We start from the raw sequence: 20,612 nt of genomic DNA, 5'->3' as shown, positions 1-20,612 counted from the left end.
AACAGATCAAATTTGGATTTGGAGGAGGAGCTGAAGCAGCTGGACATCTGGTACGATCGCACCTGCACCAAAAAGGGCCGCAGGTGCGAGCTTGCGGAAGTGAGGCATGAGTCGCAGAAGCGGAAATGCATGGGCTGTCCAGGCACCGCGGGTGCGAAGAATTTTACAGCGGGTGTGAAGACCGCGATTGCGAAGAATTTTACAGCGGGTACGAAGACCGCGACTGCGAAGAATTTTACAGCCGGTGCGACGGCCGTAGGTGCGAAGAAATCCATTGCATTCACGGACATCACAGGCGCGAGAGTTTTTTCGCGGGTGTGAAGACTGCAGGTGCGAAGAAATCATCGCGGGTGCGAAGATCGCTGGGCAGTGAGTATTAAAATGGGGGTTTGAGCATTTTTGCTCTTTTCTTCATTCTTGGATGATGTTTGGAGATTTTTGAGACGGGATTTCAACTAGCAACTCGAAGGTAAGTTAATTCTACACACTTTGAATTAAATACATAGATTATGGGTAGATTATAACCTGTAAATTGTGGAAATCAAGGGTTTAGGTGAAAAACCTAGGTTTTAATAGAAATGCGATTTTAACCACGAAAATGGTTATGGAATTGGATGGAAATTTGTATAATTGAGTTCTTGAGATTATGGGTAACGATTTTCTCCAAATATTTTTGAAATCCGGGCACGTGGACCCGAGGTGAATTTTAGGAATTTTTCCATTTTGGCTTGGGTAATTAATTTAATACATTTATTGAGAATGTATTAATTATTTTTTATAACATTTGGATAGTTTCGGATTTTTCGGCATCGAATTAGAAATTTAATGCGACGTGGTGATCGGGAAGTTGACTTTGAGACAAGGTAAGTCTCCTGTCTAATCTTGTGAAGGAGAATTTACCCCATATGTGATTAAATTAATAATTGTTGCTAATTGTGGGGGGGCTACGTACGCACGAGGTGATGAGAGTCCATGCGTAGCTACTATTTATGCTAAAGTTCGGGTAGTTTAGGACTCAAATCATGAATTACTTGTGTAAATTATATTCTTTATTTAATTAAATTATTTAAAACATATTGTGAATTGTTAGGAAAATATACTAAAAGATGGAAATCTAATATACTTAATTTTTCTGTATAAATTATTTAATTGTTAAAGGAAATTGTGCATCCTCTCGTACTAATCTATCAATAAATAAACTCTCATTCCGGAGGTACATAAGAAAATGTCCTCCTTTCTTGTGGAGCGGGCCGAATGCCTCGGCAGTATAGATGCCGCCCATAATCCTCCCAAAACTCAGTGTTACAAGTGCATGAGCATTTACTAGGAATATAAAATAAAATACAGCAACTGTCCGGAATACAAATTAGACAGAAATAATATAAATAACTCTAAAGGAGACTCTACTGGCTGCGGATCGTAATGTAGAATGTAGCTCACCTAAGTGTCCGTATTAACCACACCTCTGCGCCCACAACGCCGCTAGACATATACGTACCTGCACAAAATTCTGCAGCAAGTGTAGCATGAGTACGTAAACAACGTGTACCCAGTATAATAAATAACATAAAAATAGAAATATTTAAATCAACATGATTCACAGAGTTAACAATAATTTTATTTAACCAACAGAAATAATTAAATTCCTTCAAATGCAACAATTCCCAATCTATTAATTAAATTCACAAGCTGCAATTAAAATAGCAAAGTATCATGTACTTATTATTATTATTATGCATGATTTCTACCGAGGTCGTACGTCCCGATCCATAGTGACGTGTACACTGCCGAGGGACGTGCGACGCGATCCAATCTCTAGTGAACTTGTTAAAAGTATTATTATTTATTATGTAAATCCCCATTCTTTACTATGTATATTAAAGGAAAATATGATTTCAAAAGTAATAAAAATGAGAACCCAATTTAGTATTTATTGTTGGCTTGCCTGACAATGGTGTCCGGCGCCATGACGACTTGGGTCGTGACACAATTAAAAAGCATAAGGTAGAGAAAACTTCCTTGAATATCTAGTCTGGGTCTAAGTCAAAGTCGGGCTCCATTCTTCTTGCCCGAACTAGTGTACACATCCACGCAGACAACTTCTTCTCAACTTTCTTGGGGTACACCCCACACTTGTCGTTCTTAATCACTGGGACCTTCTCTTTCGAGCTTTTTACTCTCCACTCTACACTTGCAGCTGGCTTCTCCTTTCTCACCCCCATCTCCACATTCATCTCGAAAGTCACCGTCTCATCAACCACTCTAAGCATGAGCTTTCTATCATGTATGTCTAATATTGATCTGCCCGTCGCTAAGAATGGTCTTCCTAAAATAATGGGAACCTCTTTGTTCTCCTCCATCTTCACCACAATGAAATTTACAGGAAATACAAACTTATCTACTCGAACTAAGATATCTTCCACTATTCCCTCGGGTATTATAGTTATTTGGTCAGCCAGCTGCAAAGATATTGGCGCAGACCTTATCTCTCAAAGCTCATTCTCCACCTTCCTATAAATAGACAAAGGCATTAAATTAATTAAGGCACCAGAATCACATAAAGACTTCTCAAAAGTAAGAGTGACTAATGAGTAAGGTATAGTAAAACTCCCTGGATCTCCACACGTTTGTGGGAGTTTGTTGTGCAAGACTGCACTGCAATGCTCGGTGAGCTTGACCACTGAGGTCTCTTCTATCTTACTCTTCTTTATAAGGATCTCCTTTAAGAATTTGGCATAAGTTGGCACTTGTGAGAGAACTTCTGTGAATGACAAGTTTACATTATATTGTCCCAGCATCTCTAAGAAACTCTCAAACTGCTTGTCCATCTTTTCTCTATACAACTTTTAGGGAAAAGGTAGAGCGGGCATGTGCTCCCTCTTATTAGATTCCTCCCTTCTTGAAATTTCCTCCTCCTTATTTTTCTCAGCTTCTTTCTTACCTTTCTTCTTCTTATCAACTTCATTTTTCATCTTCTCCTCAACTTCTTTTTCAGGTACCACCTCCTTTTGGACTGGAGTGGGATCTTTCAACACTTGCCCGCTTCTCAAGGTCACAACATTAACCGTTTCTTTGGGGTTTCTTTCAGTGTCAGATGGCAGAGTCCCTGGCTCGGACAATACAGTTGCAATTTATCCCACTTGCTTCTCCAAATTTTGCAAACCAGTGCGAAGTTCCTTGATAGCTGAACCATGAGCATCTAATCTCTCTTCTGTCTTGACAATGAAGGACTTCAGTAGATCTTCTAACCCAGACTCAATTTACTGTTGAGGATGGAACTGCGGCCTCGACCATTTCACAAAACCAGGAGCTACATGTCCTTGAAATCTGGGATTGTTTTGTTGCCATGCATTTGCAGTACCCCCCAGGTGAACTCCATAAAAAAATCGGGGTGCTTATGACCCATTGCATTGAAGTTATAATTCCCAACAACATTAACTCTTCCATATATATCACAAGCTGCATGATTCTCACTCTATATTGAAGCTAAGGTCAACTTCCTTATCTCTTTCTCCATGGCATCAAGTTGTATCTGCACAGATGTGTTAGCATCAACCTGGTGAACACTAGTTGATCTTCTTTTTTCAGCAATTTCATAGGGCCACTGATTTGCATCTTCAGATAACTCATCTAGAATTGTGACTATCTCCTCTGGAGTCTTCTTCATCAACGGGCCTCCAGCTGCATTGCTCAATGTTCTATGAGCGGCGGGTGTCAATCCATCCCAAAAGTCCTGGAGTTGCAACCACAGTTCAATGCCGCTATGTTGACATTTTCACACTATCTCCTTAAACCTCTCCCAGGCTTCAAACACAGTTTCAGTCTCGTTCTGGCAAAAGTTATGAATTTCTCTTCACAACTTGCCCGTCTTAGCTGATGGGAAATATTTATCAATAAATTTTCTGGTCATCTTATCCCGTGTTCTAATCGATCCATTAGGCAAGCTTCGAAGCCAGTGCTTTGCATCATCTTTGAGTTTGAAGGGGAACACCCTTAAGTAAACGGCATCTTGTGACATAACATTGTATTGAAAGGTGTTCGTAATCTCCTCGAAGTCTATTAGATGACTGTTTGGATCTTCGTTTATCTTTCCTCTGAAGACACTACTATTTTGAAGGGTTTGAAGCAACCCCTACTTTAACTCATAATTGTTAGCTGCAACTAGAGTTGGTCTCACACTTGATAAGCCTTGGTTGAAGACTGGTCTAGCATAATTACCCAGTGGTCTCCCAGCACCAGGAGCTATATTTCTGAATTGGTCTGCACCCAAAGGTAGATTCTGAGCAATTCTCCGAGCCTTCTCCTCTTCATAGACAAGTTGTGCATTTCTAAGAGGTGTCTCATCAGCATCTCGTGCATCTTTTTCTCTTTGCTGGGCTGCCTCTTTTGCAGCCAATTCAACATTATCCTCATCTCCCACCATAACTTCCTTGGTTGAGGATTGCCCAACCTTCTGTGTATTCTCGGGGAGATTTCTTTCCTTCCTCAGCTGTCACAGTTGTTTCTCGATTTCTGGTTCATAAGGGGGCACTTCCTTCCCAGAGGTTCGAGTCATGCACCAATCTAACCTGTAGCCTGCGCATAATCAAGTAACACCAAAAACGTAAAAAGAGAAAAATAAAATAAAAAGAAAAATTCCTGAATTAGCACTACAAACTATTTCAAACACTATTAATTGTCAATCCCCAGCAACGATGCCAAAATTGACGAGCGCAAAACACACACTTAAATATGCTCGCTAGTCGAATATAGTATAATATAATATCGTATCTATAGGGATTGGAGTTAAACAATATTTTTGTAGTTTATTGCTTGATTGCTATCCAAGATGATCAATAGTTGAGATTTATGTGACTAAAACTAAAATTAACTAAGAATCTAACTTATTGACGAATGACACTCAAACAAAAGTCAACAAGGAAGATATTAATGGGAGAAAACAGGGATTGATTGGATATGTGTAAAATAAATATCTGGGATTTAAATCTAGTTAATTCACTTCTAATGTTCAAGTTAGTCTCTCGAATTCACTCAATTAGTAGTTCAAACGTTTAGTAGAAACGCCTCTCTCGATTAAGTCTCAACCTCACAATATGAACCAATTTAAGCTCAGCGAAGATATGCAAGAATTCGTAATGGATTGGTCTTTAGGAGAACCTCTCTCGATTATCCTCCTAACTAGGATTAAGCAATAATTCAATTAGCCTCTTTTGATTACTAAGAATGCAACGATATCACAAGTTATGCCTCTCTCGATTACCTGAACATTTGAATATAGATGCAACAATTACATCATCCAAAAACATTTATACATAAAAACTAGAGTTATAATCACAAATAAGTTTAAGTTAAAGGAAAATAGTCCCTAAAGAGAACTACTCCATATATATGGAGTAATTCATCACAAATAAGTTTAAGTTAAAGGAAAACATACAACCATCCAAACTCTTTTCTTGAGTGACGATTGAATGATTAAATCCTTGTGCTCTTGCTTATCCCACTTCTCCTTACCCTCCTTAGGTCTAAAGTATGTGAAAAGTCCCAAAATTACCGTTTTTCCATGAATATATACCAAGTAGGGTTGGGCCCAAATGAACACACCTTCTCCTACGCGAAATAGGACTCTTTCTGGAGTTAGACGTGCGCGACCGCGCACCTGGGAGTGTGCTCGCGCATATGGCCGCGCACTTTGTGTAGTGTTCTTCCTCCCATGCGCGCCTAGTGCACGGTCGCATACCTGGGTGACGTCCGACTCGATTCTTCGTTTCTCTTTTTGAATACACTATTGTCTGTTGATCCCCGAACTCGATTTCAACTTAATCATTGGGTTTTTACTCAGACTTCAAAGCACCAAAATATCAAGAATTCATCCTATAACATCTACATAGCTCGGAATCACTTCTACAAGCATTAAACATATAATTAGAGCCAAACACTAGTGATTAAGGCTCAAAATCATCTAAAGTGCAGTAAATTAGAGTGTGACAAGAAACTAAAGCATACAATTATAGTCTACCATCAGCGATCGCGGCCATTTCCCCACGATCGCGATGAACAAACTTCCATTTAACCCTTCCCAACTCTTCTCAGATAGCCTAAAGTTTATTAGCCATATCCTTTTGTACAAAAATTCAAATGACAAACTGTTGGATTTTCTGAAAACTAGACACAAAGGATTACTACTTTCATTTTTGAATCATCTCAAAATTCTTTATAGATTGCAAGTTACAAGCTTCCAAAGTTGGGTCTGTGCAGCATGGATTTTCTTCTATGCGATCGCGTGAAGGCTTCCGCGATTGTGATTCACAGCTCCATTTTTCCTATTTTTCTCTTCGCTATCGCGACCAAATCTCCGCTATCACAATGTACACCCCTGTAGCCAAAACCTAGCAACTAAAAATGGCCAAACAATTGTCAAAAACCACCCCAAAACTAACCCGAGCCCTCATGGATCCATGCCAAACATCCACACAAGTCTAGAAACATCATGCGAACTTGCTCGCACGATCAAATCACTAAAATAACACCCGAAACAATGAATCGGATATCAACACGTGTGAAATTTGAAGGGAGAACTCAAGAACTTCTAGAATTACAACCAAGCATCCGAATGCTATCAAACCAACTCCGAACGACCCCGAATATTGCAGTCAAGATCCAAATCATAACGCAGACCTACTCGATATTTCAAATCGCACTTAACAACATCAAAATCACAAATCGCACCTGAAATCGACTTAATGAAGTTAATGAACTTTCAAAATTCAAAACTAACGGTGAACAAGCCTAAACACCTCGGATTGATCTCAAATTTGGCACACAAGTAATAAATGACATAAGGGACCTATATAACTTCCGGAATCAAAATCTGGCTCCGATATCAATAAAGTCAAACCTCGGTCAAACCTATGAATATATCCAAACATCAAATTTCCAACTTTCGCCAATTAGTGCCAAAACCGTTTAGAATTATCCAAATGTAAATCCGGACCTACACCCGAGTCCAAAATCACCATCCGAACTTAACGGAATCATGAAAACTCCGATCCGAGGTCGAATACTAAAAATTCAAACTTTGTCAACTCTTCTAACTTATAGCTTCAACAATGAAGTTCATTCTTCCAAACAAGTTCTGAAACACCTGAAAACCAATGCCAACAATTCACACAAGTCATAATACGTCATACAGAGCTACTTGTGCCCCCAAACTACCGAGCGAAATGCAATTGCTAAAAACGATCGGTCGGGTCGTTACATTCTCCCCCCACTTAAATATACGTTCGTCCTCGAACGTTTCAAGAGTCGTTCCGAAGCCATCAAATCGCTGAGTAACCTTGCTATGCACATACTCGGGGGTGATCCCACATCACCCTAATCCATATAAGCCTGACAAAACAACCTAGCTGACGATCTTCAACACAACTTGAGCCCATAACCTTAGAATCTAATTTTTCAACACCCAAAATTTCCTATAAGACTCGAATCTCGCTTCTACACACTGTATAATTCTGAACACACTGCATCAAGCCATAACCATCACCCAAGACACAACCACATAACTCGAATACTCATAGCAATAATTTTTAATCACCGTAACTGCTCGATAACCAACCCAATACTAAAAAAATTCATATCAAATGAAACCTTGTTCAATAACTTAGTACAATGTAGATGATAAAAGAAAGAAGCAGAAACTTATAACCACTCATCAGATCAACAAGTCATGGAGCCCTCTATCGTCTGACAAGAACCGTAGTCTAAATTCTAAGTTCACCTTCGATATTATTCCTCTATACATACTGCAATCAAATCCGATAGTACCTATTCTAGGTCCAATGACCTCATCTCATCAAACACAACCTTTTTATTAACGTACAACACCAATTCAACCTAGATCCACAAACTGTGCAATCCGTGCACCACTACACAATAACTCTATACACCCAAAAATGAAAAATGACTCTAATGTAAAAACCGCCCCGCAAGCTCAACAAGTACCACTACAACCGCAATGCTCTGAGCCGATCATAAATAGTAGAACCAAGACACATGAATCAATCACAAAGGATAATATCTCAACATAACTCAACTGCAATGCGCTACCCCATCCTAACATTAGTCAATACCTTAAGCCACAAAGCTCAAAATCAACAACCACGCGCATTTTGACATCAAGTACCCAAGGTGCATGACCATAATAACGGAGAAGAAAATAACACAATATACCACAACCTGAAAAGGCCATAACCAAGGCGCAATCAACCATTCCACATCCCAATAACCACTTCGCTCGAATCCTAAAATAGAACCATACCATGTATGCGTATAACCAACAAATCACTGCCCCTCGTGTCATAAAAGAGTAAATCATAGAACATATCAGATACAAATAATATCAATTCTAACCGAATGGCACATCCCTCAACTATAGCAGTACAGAGTCAACCAATCTGACCCGGTGTAGAGTACACATCCTCATTAGGCCTACCAATGAGCCCCCAAATCAACTTCGGTCATCCCCAATTAGATAAATAGCCTTCCGAAAGTCCATCATGACTAACCATAGTACGTGCTACCATATAGCTAACTTTGGCTACACCTTCATAGTCCGCAACCCCGAAATAATTTGTTTCCGAGAACTCCCAGTCACCAAATCCATAGAACACATGAATCACTATAGCAAATACCAACTCCACCACGCGAACGATTAATACATCCCTCACACACAATCATCCCCACAAGAGATATTTCTATAATTCTTCCATGCCACACACAAAATTTGAACATCAACCAGGAGAGTACCGCAATACCAAGGAAGCATCCGTAAGTCAACACACAGTGTGATTTCTAAAATGCCCACCCTTCTCAGGAATTACCTAGTAGTTATACCATTCATCTAAATATCTGAAATTGTCCATGCTGTCCAAAATTCATGACCTTCCCTCCAACTATGAATCGTGACCTTGCACATGCAAATATAAATCCCACACAACATACTGCATCTATCATGCCATCATATGAAAAGTGTGAGAATCTTATAATCAATTCTAAGCCATACCCGATCAGTCAGAAACCTTATATTTGATCTCATCCAGGAGAAAATTACAATATGTAACATGTTCTTCACGCTAGTAGGAAATATACAACTCGAACCATGGTAGAAACCGTTAAGAACGCTTTGGAATACATTTGCACATAATAAAGCTACGCAAGTTGCCAAAACCCAAGAGCAACCACAAAACATCTGTAGAGGCTCATCACATCATAAGTACCCAAAGAATCGATAATATCCATTACCGTGCTGATCCAAGCTATTACCAAGTTGTCCTATTTCTCTAAGTTCCTTCCGAATTACCCTAAATTGGACACTTCCCTTGCTAGAACACCACGATCCTTAACCAAAACTCACCCACGAGATCCTAGTATAAAACCACACTGCCCTAAGGCCTATAAGCCGCTGTATTCCCTCTTAAGCACCCCAAAAATACCACAACCGAGACACCCACTCTGAAGAGACCTTCTGTGAATCTAAAGTCGTTTTCTTCACATTTCTAATACTGAAATGTAAAACCCATAATGATATAGAAATACCGCAAGTCCTGACACCATGCGATGCAAATCTTAGATTTTAGCCGTATACAAATCCGAAAAAATTCACGATAGCTACATAAAAATTTTGAATCCATTAGAACTTTCTCGATAGTCATCCACTATGCTCAAATATCAATTGCACCATCCAAACAGGCCGAACTGCCTATGCTTAATTAGCATCATAACACCCCAAAGAAGTAATCCTGCCTTAACGCAACCGAGCAAATTCATACACCGTGCACACTACATCTGTCACAAATAACAACTCAACTCATTCCATGATTTCTATATACCCATAAAGTGTAACATAACCCGTATCCAGAAATTCCTTTACTCGAGTCATCATCGCTCTCTACCTCTCCTAGTCATATCTGATTCACAAGTATGCCTCAAACCAAAACCAGTACAACACATAACCACGCAATCAAATCAGTGATAGCAGACTTACCCACTTGGCTCAAAGCCATAGATCAAAACACTTTATAACTCAAAATACCCATACTCTATTACTACCATAATATCGCAGGGAGATTCAACTAAATCCTTTATAAGCTCACATAACACAAACCATATAGCACCTCAAATCATCTACTAAGCCCATGTACATCCACGTGATGGTCAGGTCGACTTTCTCAACCAAATTCAAATTCAAATCTCAACACATATACCCTACTGGTAGAAAAGAAACTCCACACAACATTATAAGGATCACACCCCCGTAGATTATTCCGCAGGAGATAACCCAACTGCTTGGCCTCAAATTGGCATCTTCCTATACCTATTCGCTGTAAGGCCCCGTACAATTTTTTCGAGGAATCCTAGTTTTATGGTGCCGAGGTTGGGTAATGAGTACAGATGTAGTAGTTATATACCCTTTGAACGAGACCTATCATTTGTGAAGCCTCATTATCACAAATTCTCTTATTTACAACCTATTGCGGGATTGAGCTCTATAATTATGTCCTTGAATTGAGTTATAACCCTAGGCTAATACTTTCCACTTGCTTCCCTAAATTCTCAACATCTGCTCACTTGTGCTTATGCGTACACCATCACAATGTTTACCTACGTGGTGTCAAATCTAATTTGAGATAGCCTAGTGTTGAGATCTTTCTTGAGCCTCTCTCTCCCTCTTATGTGTATGTGGCTCGTAGGATTTAAGGAATCACTTTACTCCCTTTGTTAACTTTGTCATAGACCCTTTTCACTATCTAGTAACAAAAGAGCATATCTTAGCACTTATTATATCTATACATGTCAATTGAAATGGTCACTTGTTTGCATCAAGTCTCTATGAAATTTGAGATCCTCACACATCCGTCATAGGAAGATCTTATTTTTCCCATCTTAATATAACATTCTTGTCCTCTTAGGACATTACGCAGTAAGTAGCTCACTTTGTTCCAAGTATTGTAGTTGCCCATGATGTGGCCTTATATTGCAGTTTGGGAGTTAATATAGCATAAACATGTCTAGCTCGTAAAAAATGTTCATTTTCTCTTTACACCTCTACAACATATATTAACTGTATTCCTTAGTTAGTGAATTCATTGTGCTAGTTTCTTGACATTTGTTGGATAACCATGAGAGGTCGCATCCTTCCATATGTTGCTACAACACTTCCTTTTTCATAAGGGTCCTTAATAGGATCTCCGTCAAGACCAAGGGTACCTTTCTCCCTAGAGCATCATATCACCCATTAGAACCTTTCTAACCAATGATATCATCATGATGATTAACCATGTCATCGCTATTGGTAGTAACCTTCATGTCTCTTAGGATATAATTTCCTAAAATGCCCTTCTCGGTACATTGATGGATTCTTGAATAATTCCAGTCCAATCTCGAACCTCATTGTTCTTATTTGTAGTAAATCTATCGAGAGTTGTAGGTTCAAGAATGTCCAAGAAGAAGAATTATTCCAAAATCAAACATATTGGGTAGCAACTCTATTGTCATATTCATTCTAACACATTGTAGTATAATTGTTGAAAGTCGCCAAAGGTTTAGTTTGGGTGTTCGGCGTAGAGATTTAGAGTGGAAGGAAGTGAAAGGATGATTTTCAAGATTTTCATCATGAAGATATTATATTCATTATTAATAAAGGTAAAGTAAGTGTAGTACACATTGGGCCTTATGGAATCTTGAAAGAAATAGGCCAATCTATGAGTGTGATGTGTCCTCATCGTTGTTCTCCATACACCCGGTCTTTCTTATGTCTATGCCCGGAAAGGTAGTTAGGAGTCATTTGTCTATAATTCCAGTGGAAGCTATGGAAGGTAAAGTTAATGGGTAATTTGCTTATGAGAGGTACCTAATTGTCATCCTTGTTAGATAAGTTCGGAAGGTGAGATTGCCTCCATCAAAGTGTTGTGGCCAAGTCTGTGAGTCGAGGAGATCACCTCGAAGGCCGAGGGTTTTGTGAAAAGGGAATATTCTCACTCATTTGTAGAGCCAAATGGTTGTAGTTCAAAAGGTACTTTCTATGTGTTATCATTTAAATGTGTACAATTTATGTCAAGACACCACTTCTGTTAATGTAATGCTCTTGATGTTGAGGTCGGTGTTATTAAAATATATGGTGATACTTTATTCAGTTGTGGATGTGTTGTTAGGACTTGTTTTGGTGGTTATCTGATAGGTGGGTAGGCCAATTACAGGGGAGACTCTGCCAAAATTTCTAAAAATATTTGGGAGTTAGTCAAATTTGGGGATTTATGATGTGTGAAAGGAGAAATGAATTATGTTGGGTGTTCTGGACGGACTCTACTCCTCATTTGAGGATGAATGATCCTAAGTGGGGGATGATGTAAGGCCTCGTAAAATTTCGCCAAGGAATCTTAGTTTTGTGGTGGCGAAGTTGGGTAATGAGTACAAAAGTAGTAGTTAATCTTCGCGGCGAGCTTGCTCGCCGCGGTACAGACATTTTGGGTTAAAGAATGCATCGAGGTGTTGGATGTATATTTTTGGCAGAAAAAGGCAATTATGGGGTCTATTTTGCGATCACAGAACCGTTTTGTGGGCCGCACAATTATCGTGGAGTTGAGCAACAAATTATTAAATTTTGAAGACCATTTTGCGGTCCATTGTGCGATCAGATATCCATTTCCCGGTCCGCATTTTCCGTATTTGGCACGAAGAATTTTGTTTGGTCATTATACGGTCCATTCTGCGGCCGCATAAGTGGTCTGCGAACCGCAGACCGGTCGCATACCTGTCCAGACCATTCCAGTTGTCGGGCATCATTTTGGCGGACCGCATATCTGTTTGCGGTCCATTCTGCGACCACAGACCTGAGTTCGGAGGGTCCATTTTCCTATTTTTATAGACCGACTCCATTTTGATAAATAGCCTTTGGTCTTATTTTGGGGCGATTACTTGATGATTTTAGAGAGAGGTAAGAGCATTTTAGAGAGATAAGGAGGAAACCTAACACTCTAATCGTCCAATCTTGCACCAACCTTCAAGAATCAAGGAAACCAATCACTAGATTATCATCTATCCGGGTAAGTCCTACTTCTAAGCTTTTATGCAAGAGGTTATGAGTTCTAGTATATTGTAGGGGTTGGAAATAGGCCATGCATGTGACCATGGGTTGTAGTATGTGGGATTAATGAACCATTTTGGTTAGTTTTTTTGTTGAAATTGGTGGAGGGAGGAAGGGATTACCATTGTAGATCTTTGTAATCTATTTTGCATACTAGGTTTTTGACAAAATTCCTAAGAGAGTTACACCATGTGAATCCTTCTAATTACTATCTGATTTTTGCTATCTTTCTATAGATTGTTATTGCTAGAAGTGTTGGGACATTGTAGTAACTTAAGGAAAGCTCAAACAAGGTATGTTGTCTAAACTTATCTTTTAGAATTGGACCCCCACAATGGACTTATAAGCCTCGTGTTGCTCATTATAAATTGATTATTCCGAATAAGCATTGTGTCAAAATATATATGCGTTCAATTTGTATTCCAAACTTTCTTATATGTTGAGTTGCTAGTTGAGAAGGTGCTTAAGCATGTGCTGTGTGTTAATATGTTATGATCTGAAAACGTTATTCTAATAAAAACTAGCATGTCGAATTGTGTAAGAAATCAGATATGCCTAAGACCCTTAATTTGCATAGTAGCTCAAATGTGTATTTAAAGTCTTGAGTAAAAATGCATTTTTGTTGATAATCTATAAGGATGCTTGAAAGTGAAAGGAGGGGGTTGGAGATGGAAAGTGTGGCCACCATGCCAATAATGAGAGTTATACTTATGCCCAAACGTGGTTGTTTTAACTAATGCTATACTTTGTAAGTATTTCCAATGGGTCTTTAGCTCTTTATATATATATATATATATATATATATATATATATATATATTCATGAGTTGAAATTGTGTATTTCGCCTTTTTGGAGAAAAGTATTTCAAGATTAAATGAGGTGTTACTCGTTTATGATTTTAATTTGTGCTTCGACTGCCAACCATTTTACTCCATTTCTTGAAAAGAAATCCATTGTGTTTAAAGTCTTCATTACTAATGAACTTAAAGCTGTGATTTTTAGAATATTCTATATGTTGATGTTTATGTTTATGTTGATGATCCTTGAAAGTAAAAAAATTAAAGTATGGAATATAAGATACGACCACCGTGCCTTGGGATGAGGAATCATAAGTATGGCCAAGAGAGCCAATGAAATTATAATGATGTTGTGAATGGTTGAAGTTACTAACGAGGTAATATATTGTGTGAAAGGTAATGAGATGAATATAAAATATATTTTTTCTTTTGTTTCCCCTGTGTACAAACCAAAAATGTTTTTGGGAGTATCATTAGCAAACCAGAAAGGGTGGGTCATAAGGCCCATACCCGAAACTACATGTGCCGGTGTAGGGGCGGATTGTGATTATTCCCCTTGTTTGGTATGATATTGAGATATTGATGTGATTGTGATTATTCCTCTTAATTGGGATGAGGTTGATATTAGCTGGAATTGGAAAGTCAATCCACACGGCATATGTGAGAAGGCGGCCTAGCCGATCGAGTGGAGATCAGACGCCATGTGGCGCACATGCTGGTACTACTCTTGGTAACACCTTTCTTTCGCACCACATGTCAAACGACATTGTTCATGGGGAGATGGCCTAGCCGATCGGGCGTGATCGAATTCCGTGCTGAAAACACGGTGGTATATCAGTATTAATGATCTCCCAACCCAAAATATATATTATTTCGTATTTTAAAAATTGTTATGTTTTAACTAGGTATTTGGATATTGTTGATTGTGACTTACTGCTTATATGATTTTCCCTTTCTTATATTGGCACTGTATTTTGAAAGTGGACATTTAGCTTTACATACTAGTCCTATTCCATATATACTAACGTCCCTTTTGTCAGGGGCGCTGCATCTTCAATGGATGTAGATGGTTTGTCAGCGGGCGGTTTTGATCCTCTTTAGCAATTACTCTCTATTCAGCATATTTTGGTGAGCCCTACTCCATTCCGGGCTTCATGTAATTTGACTTTATACTTTATGTTTGGAGGTATAGCCGAGGCCTTGTCGCTGGCACTTCCATACTACTCTTCTGTTGTACTTAGAGGCTCTATAGACAGGTTGTGGGTGGTGTTTGATATTGGGAATTAAACTGATAAGTGTTAGTATTTGTGCAAACATGCTTTTCATCATATCTATAATCTTGTAATATTTTGAAAATTATAAATTAATATCCTTTGAGTAATGGAAAAAGAATGTGGAATACTTGACTTTTCTCATGTCTATCACTTGTATTGATTCTCATATTGTCAATGGGAAAGGCTGGGTAGAGGCATCTAGCATGCTTGCTCGGCTAGGGTATATCGGTTGAGCACCGGTCATGCTCCCCGAGGTCGGGGCGTGACATTCGCAACCACGATTACTACTCCATCACTAAATCTTCCTGACTCTGAACTCATAACAAGACATGAAAATCTACTTCGTTCCACAATTAAACAACATGAAAAATCTTTCAACACACTCATAACTCGAGACTATATGTCACATCAAGACAACAATCTAGCACCCAATAGTCCTTTTTTTTACATTTCAAGAAAACTAGTCTTGTCACAATCAAACCATCTAAACACATCGTGCAATCATATCATACTCATAATATAGCCATCCAACCGCTCATCGAGCCGCAAATTCTACAAATAGAGATAGTGCCGAACTTATAAGTCCAAAAGCACGTGCTCAAACAACTGAAATACCCGTGCTCAAGCTACAGTCAAAACCCGGCCTCAAGTCATCAAGATTGGCCCATCATCAACATACAAAAATCACATCTCGCACCTCACCCAAGGATTCATAAGACGTCGATGTACAGCTGATACTGAGCGCTCTCATGTACACACGGATGCGTGGATGGGATTCAAAGAGTTACGCTTCAAGCTGAATCAATACCGCACGATAAGGAAAGAAAGATGGGATCTTTATCCTAAATTCCCTATAACCTCTCGAAGATAGGTATCGACGTCATCATACCGATCCTCAAGACTTTACTAGACACTTGCTCATGACTCGTAGAATCTATGAACCTAGAGCTATGATACAAACTTGCCACAACCCAAAATCCAACTAGCCGTAATGACACCTAACCCAACGCGCTAGGTAAGCCAGTTAACAGAAAACCAACTCAAATGAGATTATATTAAGAGAAGAAAAGATAATACAACTACTTTTATACAAGTATTTTCCAAGGATTTGTAGTACAAATCATGAGCATCTAAGATTTAAATTTGTTTATAAAACTGAATTGAAATAATTACAACATCTGTTTGAAATGTAAATGAACATAATTCGAATCTAATGCTACCAAGGATAAGTAATAGCCATAACTAGGAACGCATGTACATCTTATGATCCAGCTCCTTCCGCATGCAGCAACATCAACATACAATATCTGTACGCAAGGTGCAGAAGTGTAGTATGAGTACAACCGACCCCATGTAATCAATAAGTAACAGACCTAACCTTACGTTCAAAGTAGTGACGAGTTGGGACAAGGGTCAGAGTCAAACTCCAATAACCAACAAAAGTTCATAACAGTATAATAAATATGGTACAAGAAATAACTCACCTCATTCACAGTTAAGAAAAATAGGCATTCTTTTCAAGTATAACAGTAGATCCCAAATATTTCACAGAAAACCTCAAAAATATATAGGTAAGTTTGAAAACTGTGATTCTTCCCAAAAACCTTTCAACAATAAATAAGATATTTCATCTTTAGATAGCATGAGAAAAATACATCTCTATGCCTACATGTCAATATACAGGTAAAATCATGAATGTCACCAAAAACCGGGTAGTAGAAGGAAATGCATCTCTATGCATGTATTTCAAGTACGCATGTCAAATGCTATGCATGTTAGTGATGAACTAATATACTCACACTCTCAAAGTACTCAATCATTCTGTACTTTACGGGGTACGTCCAACCCAGGGAAGATCCATCCCTCAATATAAATAACATCTGACAGTCACTCACTTAGTACTATATAGGGCCAATCCAACCCAGGGAACTCCATCCCAAATATGAATAAATAGGGCAACTCCATGCCCAGGAAAATCCATCCCAAATATGAATATATAGGGAAACTCCGTGCCTAGGGAATGCCATCCCAAATGTGAATATATAGGGCAACTTCATGCCCAGGGAACTCCATCCCAAATATAATATCCATTGCGCTTACTGTAGGTGTGCAAACTCCGGAGGGGCTCTTTCAGCCCAAGCGCTATAATAAGCCAGATCCAGGCCCGTACATCAAAACCCAACAAAACTTACAAAATCCGACAACCCATTCAATTTTGAGTCCAACCATACTAGTTTCATCCAAATCTGACTCTGAATCGATGTTCAAACCTCAAAAATTCACTCTATGAAACTTTAGACTAAAACTCCCAATTTTTCTCTCGAAATACTCAATCAAATTCCAAAAAAAGGTAGATAGATTCATGAAATATAATAAAAAATGAGTGGAGAACACTTACCCAATCCATATGGTGAAAATCGCTTCAAAATTCGTTTCAATCCGAGCTCCATAGCTCCAAATATGCAAATATATATATGAAACCTTCGAAATAGAGTACTTTATACATTGTTCCAGGGGTACCCTTCATGATCGTGATCACAAACCTTGCGATCGCGAGTACAAAATTTTGCAGGACAATTTTTATCCTATGTGATGACGGCCATTTCCCCGCGATCGCGATGAACAAACATCCATTTGACCCTTCCTAACGCTTCTCAGACATCCTGTAGTTTATTAGACATAACCTTTTGTACAAAAATTCAAATGACAAATGGTTTGATTTTCTGAAAACTAGATACAAAGGACTACAACTTTCATTTTTGAATCATCTCCAAATTCCTTATTGATTGCAATCGCGTCAGTGCAACAACGATTTTCTTCTATGCAATCACGTGAAGGCTTCCGCGATCGCGATTCACAACTCCATTTATCCTATTTTTCTCTTAGCTATCGCGACCAAATCCCTGCTATCTCAATGTACACCCCTATAGCCAAAGTATAGCAACTAAAAATGTTCCGAAACCACCGCAAAACTCACTCGAGCCCTCGGGGCTCCACGCCAAACATCCACACAAGTCTAGAAACATCATGCGAACTTGCTTGCATGATCAAATCACCAAAATAATACCTGAAACCATGAATCAGACATCAACACGCAAGAAATTTGAAGGGAGAACTCAAGAACTTCTAGAATTACAACCAAGCATCTGAATGCTATCAAACCAACTCCGAACGACCCCGAATTTTGCAGGCAAGTTCCAAATCATAACGCAGACCTACTCGATGTTTCAAATCTCACTTAACAATATCAAAATCATAAATCGCACCTCAAATCGACTTAATGAAGTTAATGAAATTTCAAAATTCAAAACTAATGGCGAACAAGCCTAAATACCTCGGATTGATCTAAAATTTGGCACACAAGGCATAAATGACATAACAGACCTACTACAACTTCCGAAATCAAAATTCAGCCACGATATCAATAAATGGCCATAGAGTGAGATAGTTAATTAGGTCAGTTTGAAGCAATTATGCGGTCGACTATGTGACCGCATAAATGTTATGTGGTGCATTATGCGATCGCATAACAGTTATGCAGACCGCATACACAGACAACTTTTTTTGACCATTTTATCAGCAATTATGCGACCGATATGCGGTCGCATATGCGACCGCATAATTGTTTCGGAGCTCCATTTTTGAGTTTTAAAACCCGACCCTATTTCATTAAATACACTCTTTGGGCCATTTGTGAGCCATAATCTGATATTTTAGAGTGAGAGAGAGTGCCCTAGAGTGAGAAGATGTTCTTCAATAATTTTCTTCAATTCTTGCTCAAGTTTTGGAAGATTTAGAAGGGAAGCTCACTAGGTCTTTATCCTAGAGGTAAGATTCTACACCCTAAACACTAATTTCGAAATCTTCTGAAAATGGGTAACTAGCAATGTAATATTTGGGCATGAGAGTTGTTTATTTTACATGCATGTGTTATCAAAGGGTATAGGAAGATTGTTGAGCTAAAAATGGTAATACTTGGGTTGTGGGATGATGGAATCCTTCTTAAAAAGGACATTGAAACCTTATGCACACCTAGTGTTTGATAAAATGCTCAAGTGAGCTAGAACTATGATCATCTTCCAAATTTTGATTCAATTTGTTATATTTCTACAATAGATTGAAGTTGCTAAGAATTCTGGAACGTTTTAGAGTTTAAGGAAGCTCAAGTGAGGTATGTTGGCTAAACTCTTCTCTTAGAATTGAATCCCATGATATTCATGTAAATTATGTAAGTCCCGCGTGATTCATTACGAAACTGGCTATTCCGAGTAAGATTGAGTTGAAAGATATATGTTCAACAAGCATCCCAAATGCTTTATTCATGTTATGTTACCAATTGAGGATGTGTTAAAATATGGGTTGTGCATTAATAATGTTTCGACTTTAAGTCAATTTCAAATGAAGGCTATTATGCCAAATTTTATGAAATATCTCTATGTGCTTTAGACTCTAAATTTCTCACATGTGTACTACACACCTTAATTTGAATTGTATTTGTTATTGTTGATGATGATGATAATTGAAATTGATAAGGTGACTATGAAACACTGAATATGGCCAATGTACGAAGAATGATCTTATAATTATGGCCATTAGTTCCAATGAGATGAAAAGAGGTGAAAGTAATACGAAATGCGATAATTGATATAAAAAGGTTGATGTCTTAAATAAGACAGCCTAGCATGTCGGGTCGTGATCGGATACCATGTCGCTCACATGGTGTTGATTGTGCTGGAAATTTATAATTTGAAATTATGATTGTGGTCGATGTCCCTAATGGATAGCCTAGCCGATCGGGTCGTGATCGGACTCCGTGTTAAAGAGGTGGTATTGATATTGAGAGAAATTGTGGTTAATGTCTCTAATGAGATGGCCTAGCCGATCGGGTCGTGATCAGACTCCATGCTAAGAGTACGGTGGTACTGGTTTTGTGAATAATAGTATTGTGAATAATGGTATTGTGGACAATGGTATATCGATACTAGAAATCTCCCAATGTGAGATATGAGAATTAATCTGAACACTGTCTTGATCCTAAATTAAGGTTTGATGTTAATTAAGGCTTTCATTGATATTATGATAATCTTGTTTGTATTATTTGTCATTCTATTGAGAGACTATTTAGTTATACATGCTAGTGCTATTCGAAGGTACTAACGTCCCTTTTACCGGGGCGCTGCATCTTCAAATAGATGCAGGTGGTTCCACAACAGGAGATATTGATTAGTGATAGCAGTACACCTTCTTTCCAGCTGACTCGGTGAGCCCCACTTCATTCTAGGGTCATGTATCTTTTGTACTTTATGTATTCGGTTTGAGGTATAGCTGGGGCCTTGTTGCCGGCATTATCATTGTACTCTTCTTTATATATAGAGGCTCCGTAGACATAGTGTGGGTTGTGTA

The 20,612-nt window shown here is 38.6% G+C and overlaps 1 protein-coding gene across 1 annotated transcript; it reads right to left on the bottom strand.

The window, feature by feature from the left end:
• Positions 1–2,027: 2,027 nt before the first annotated feature.
• On the bottom strand, positions 2,028–2,828 carry LOC138903008 (uncharacterized). Its single transcript, XM_070190917.1, has 2 exons — positions 2,508–2,828; positions 2,028–2,459 (listed from the first exon to the last, which is right to left on the bottom strand). Exons 1-2 carry the CDS (start codon positions 2,826–2,828, stop codon positions 2,028–2,030), a joined length of 753 nt encoding a protein of 250 aa, XP_070047018.1.
• Positions 2,829–20,612: the final 17,784 nt, after the last annotated feature.

This window comes from Nicotiana tomentosiformis, chromosome 12 (genome assembly GCF_000390325.3).
Source record: "Nicotiana tomentosiformis chromosome 12, ASM39032v3, whole genome shotgun sequence".
NCBI lineage: Eukaryota > Viridiplantae > Streptophyta > Magnoliopsida > Solanales > Solanaceae > Nicotiana > Nicotiana tomentosiformis.
This window is presented reverse-complemented; position numbering and strand designations above follow the sequence as displayed.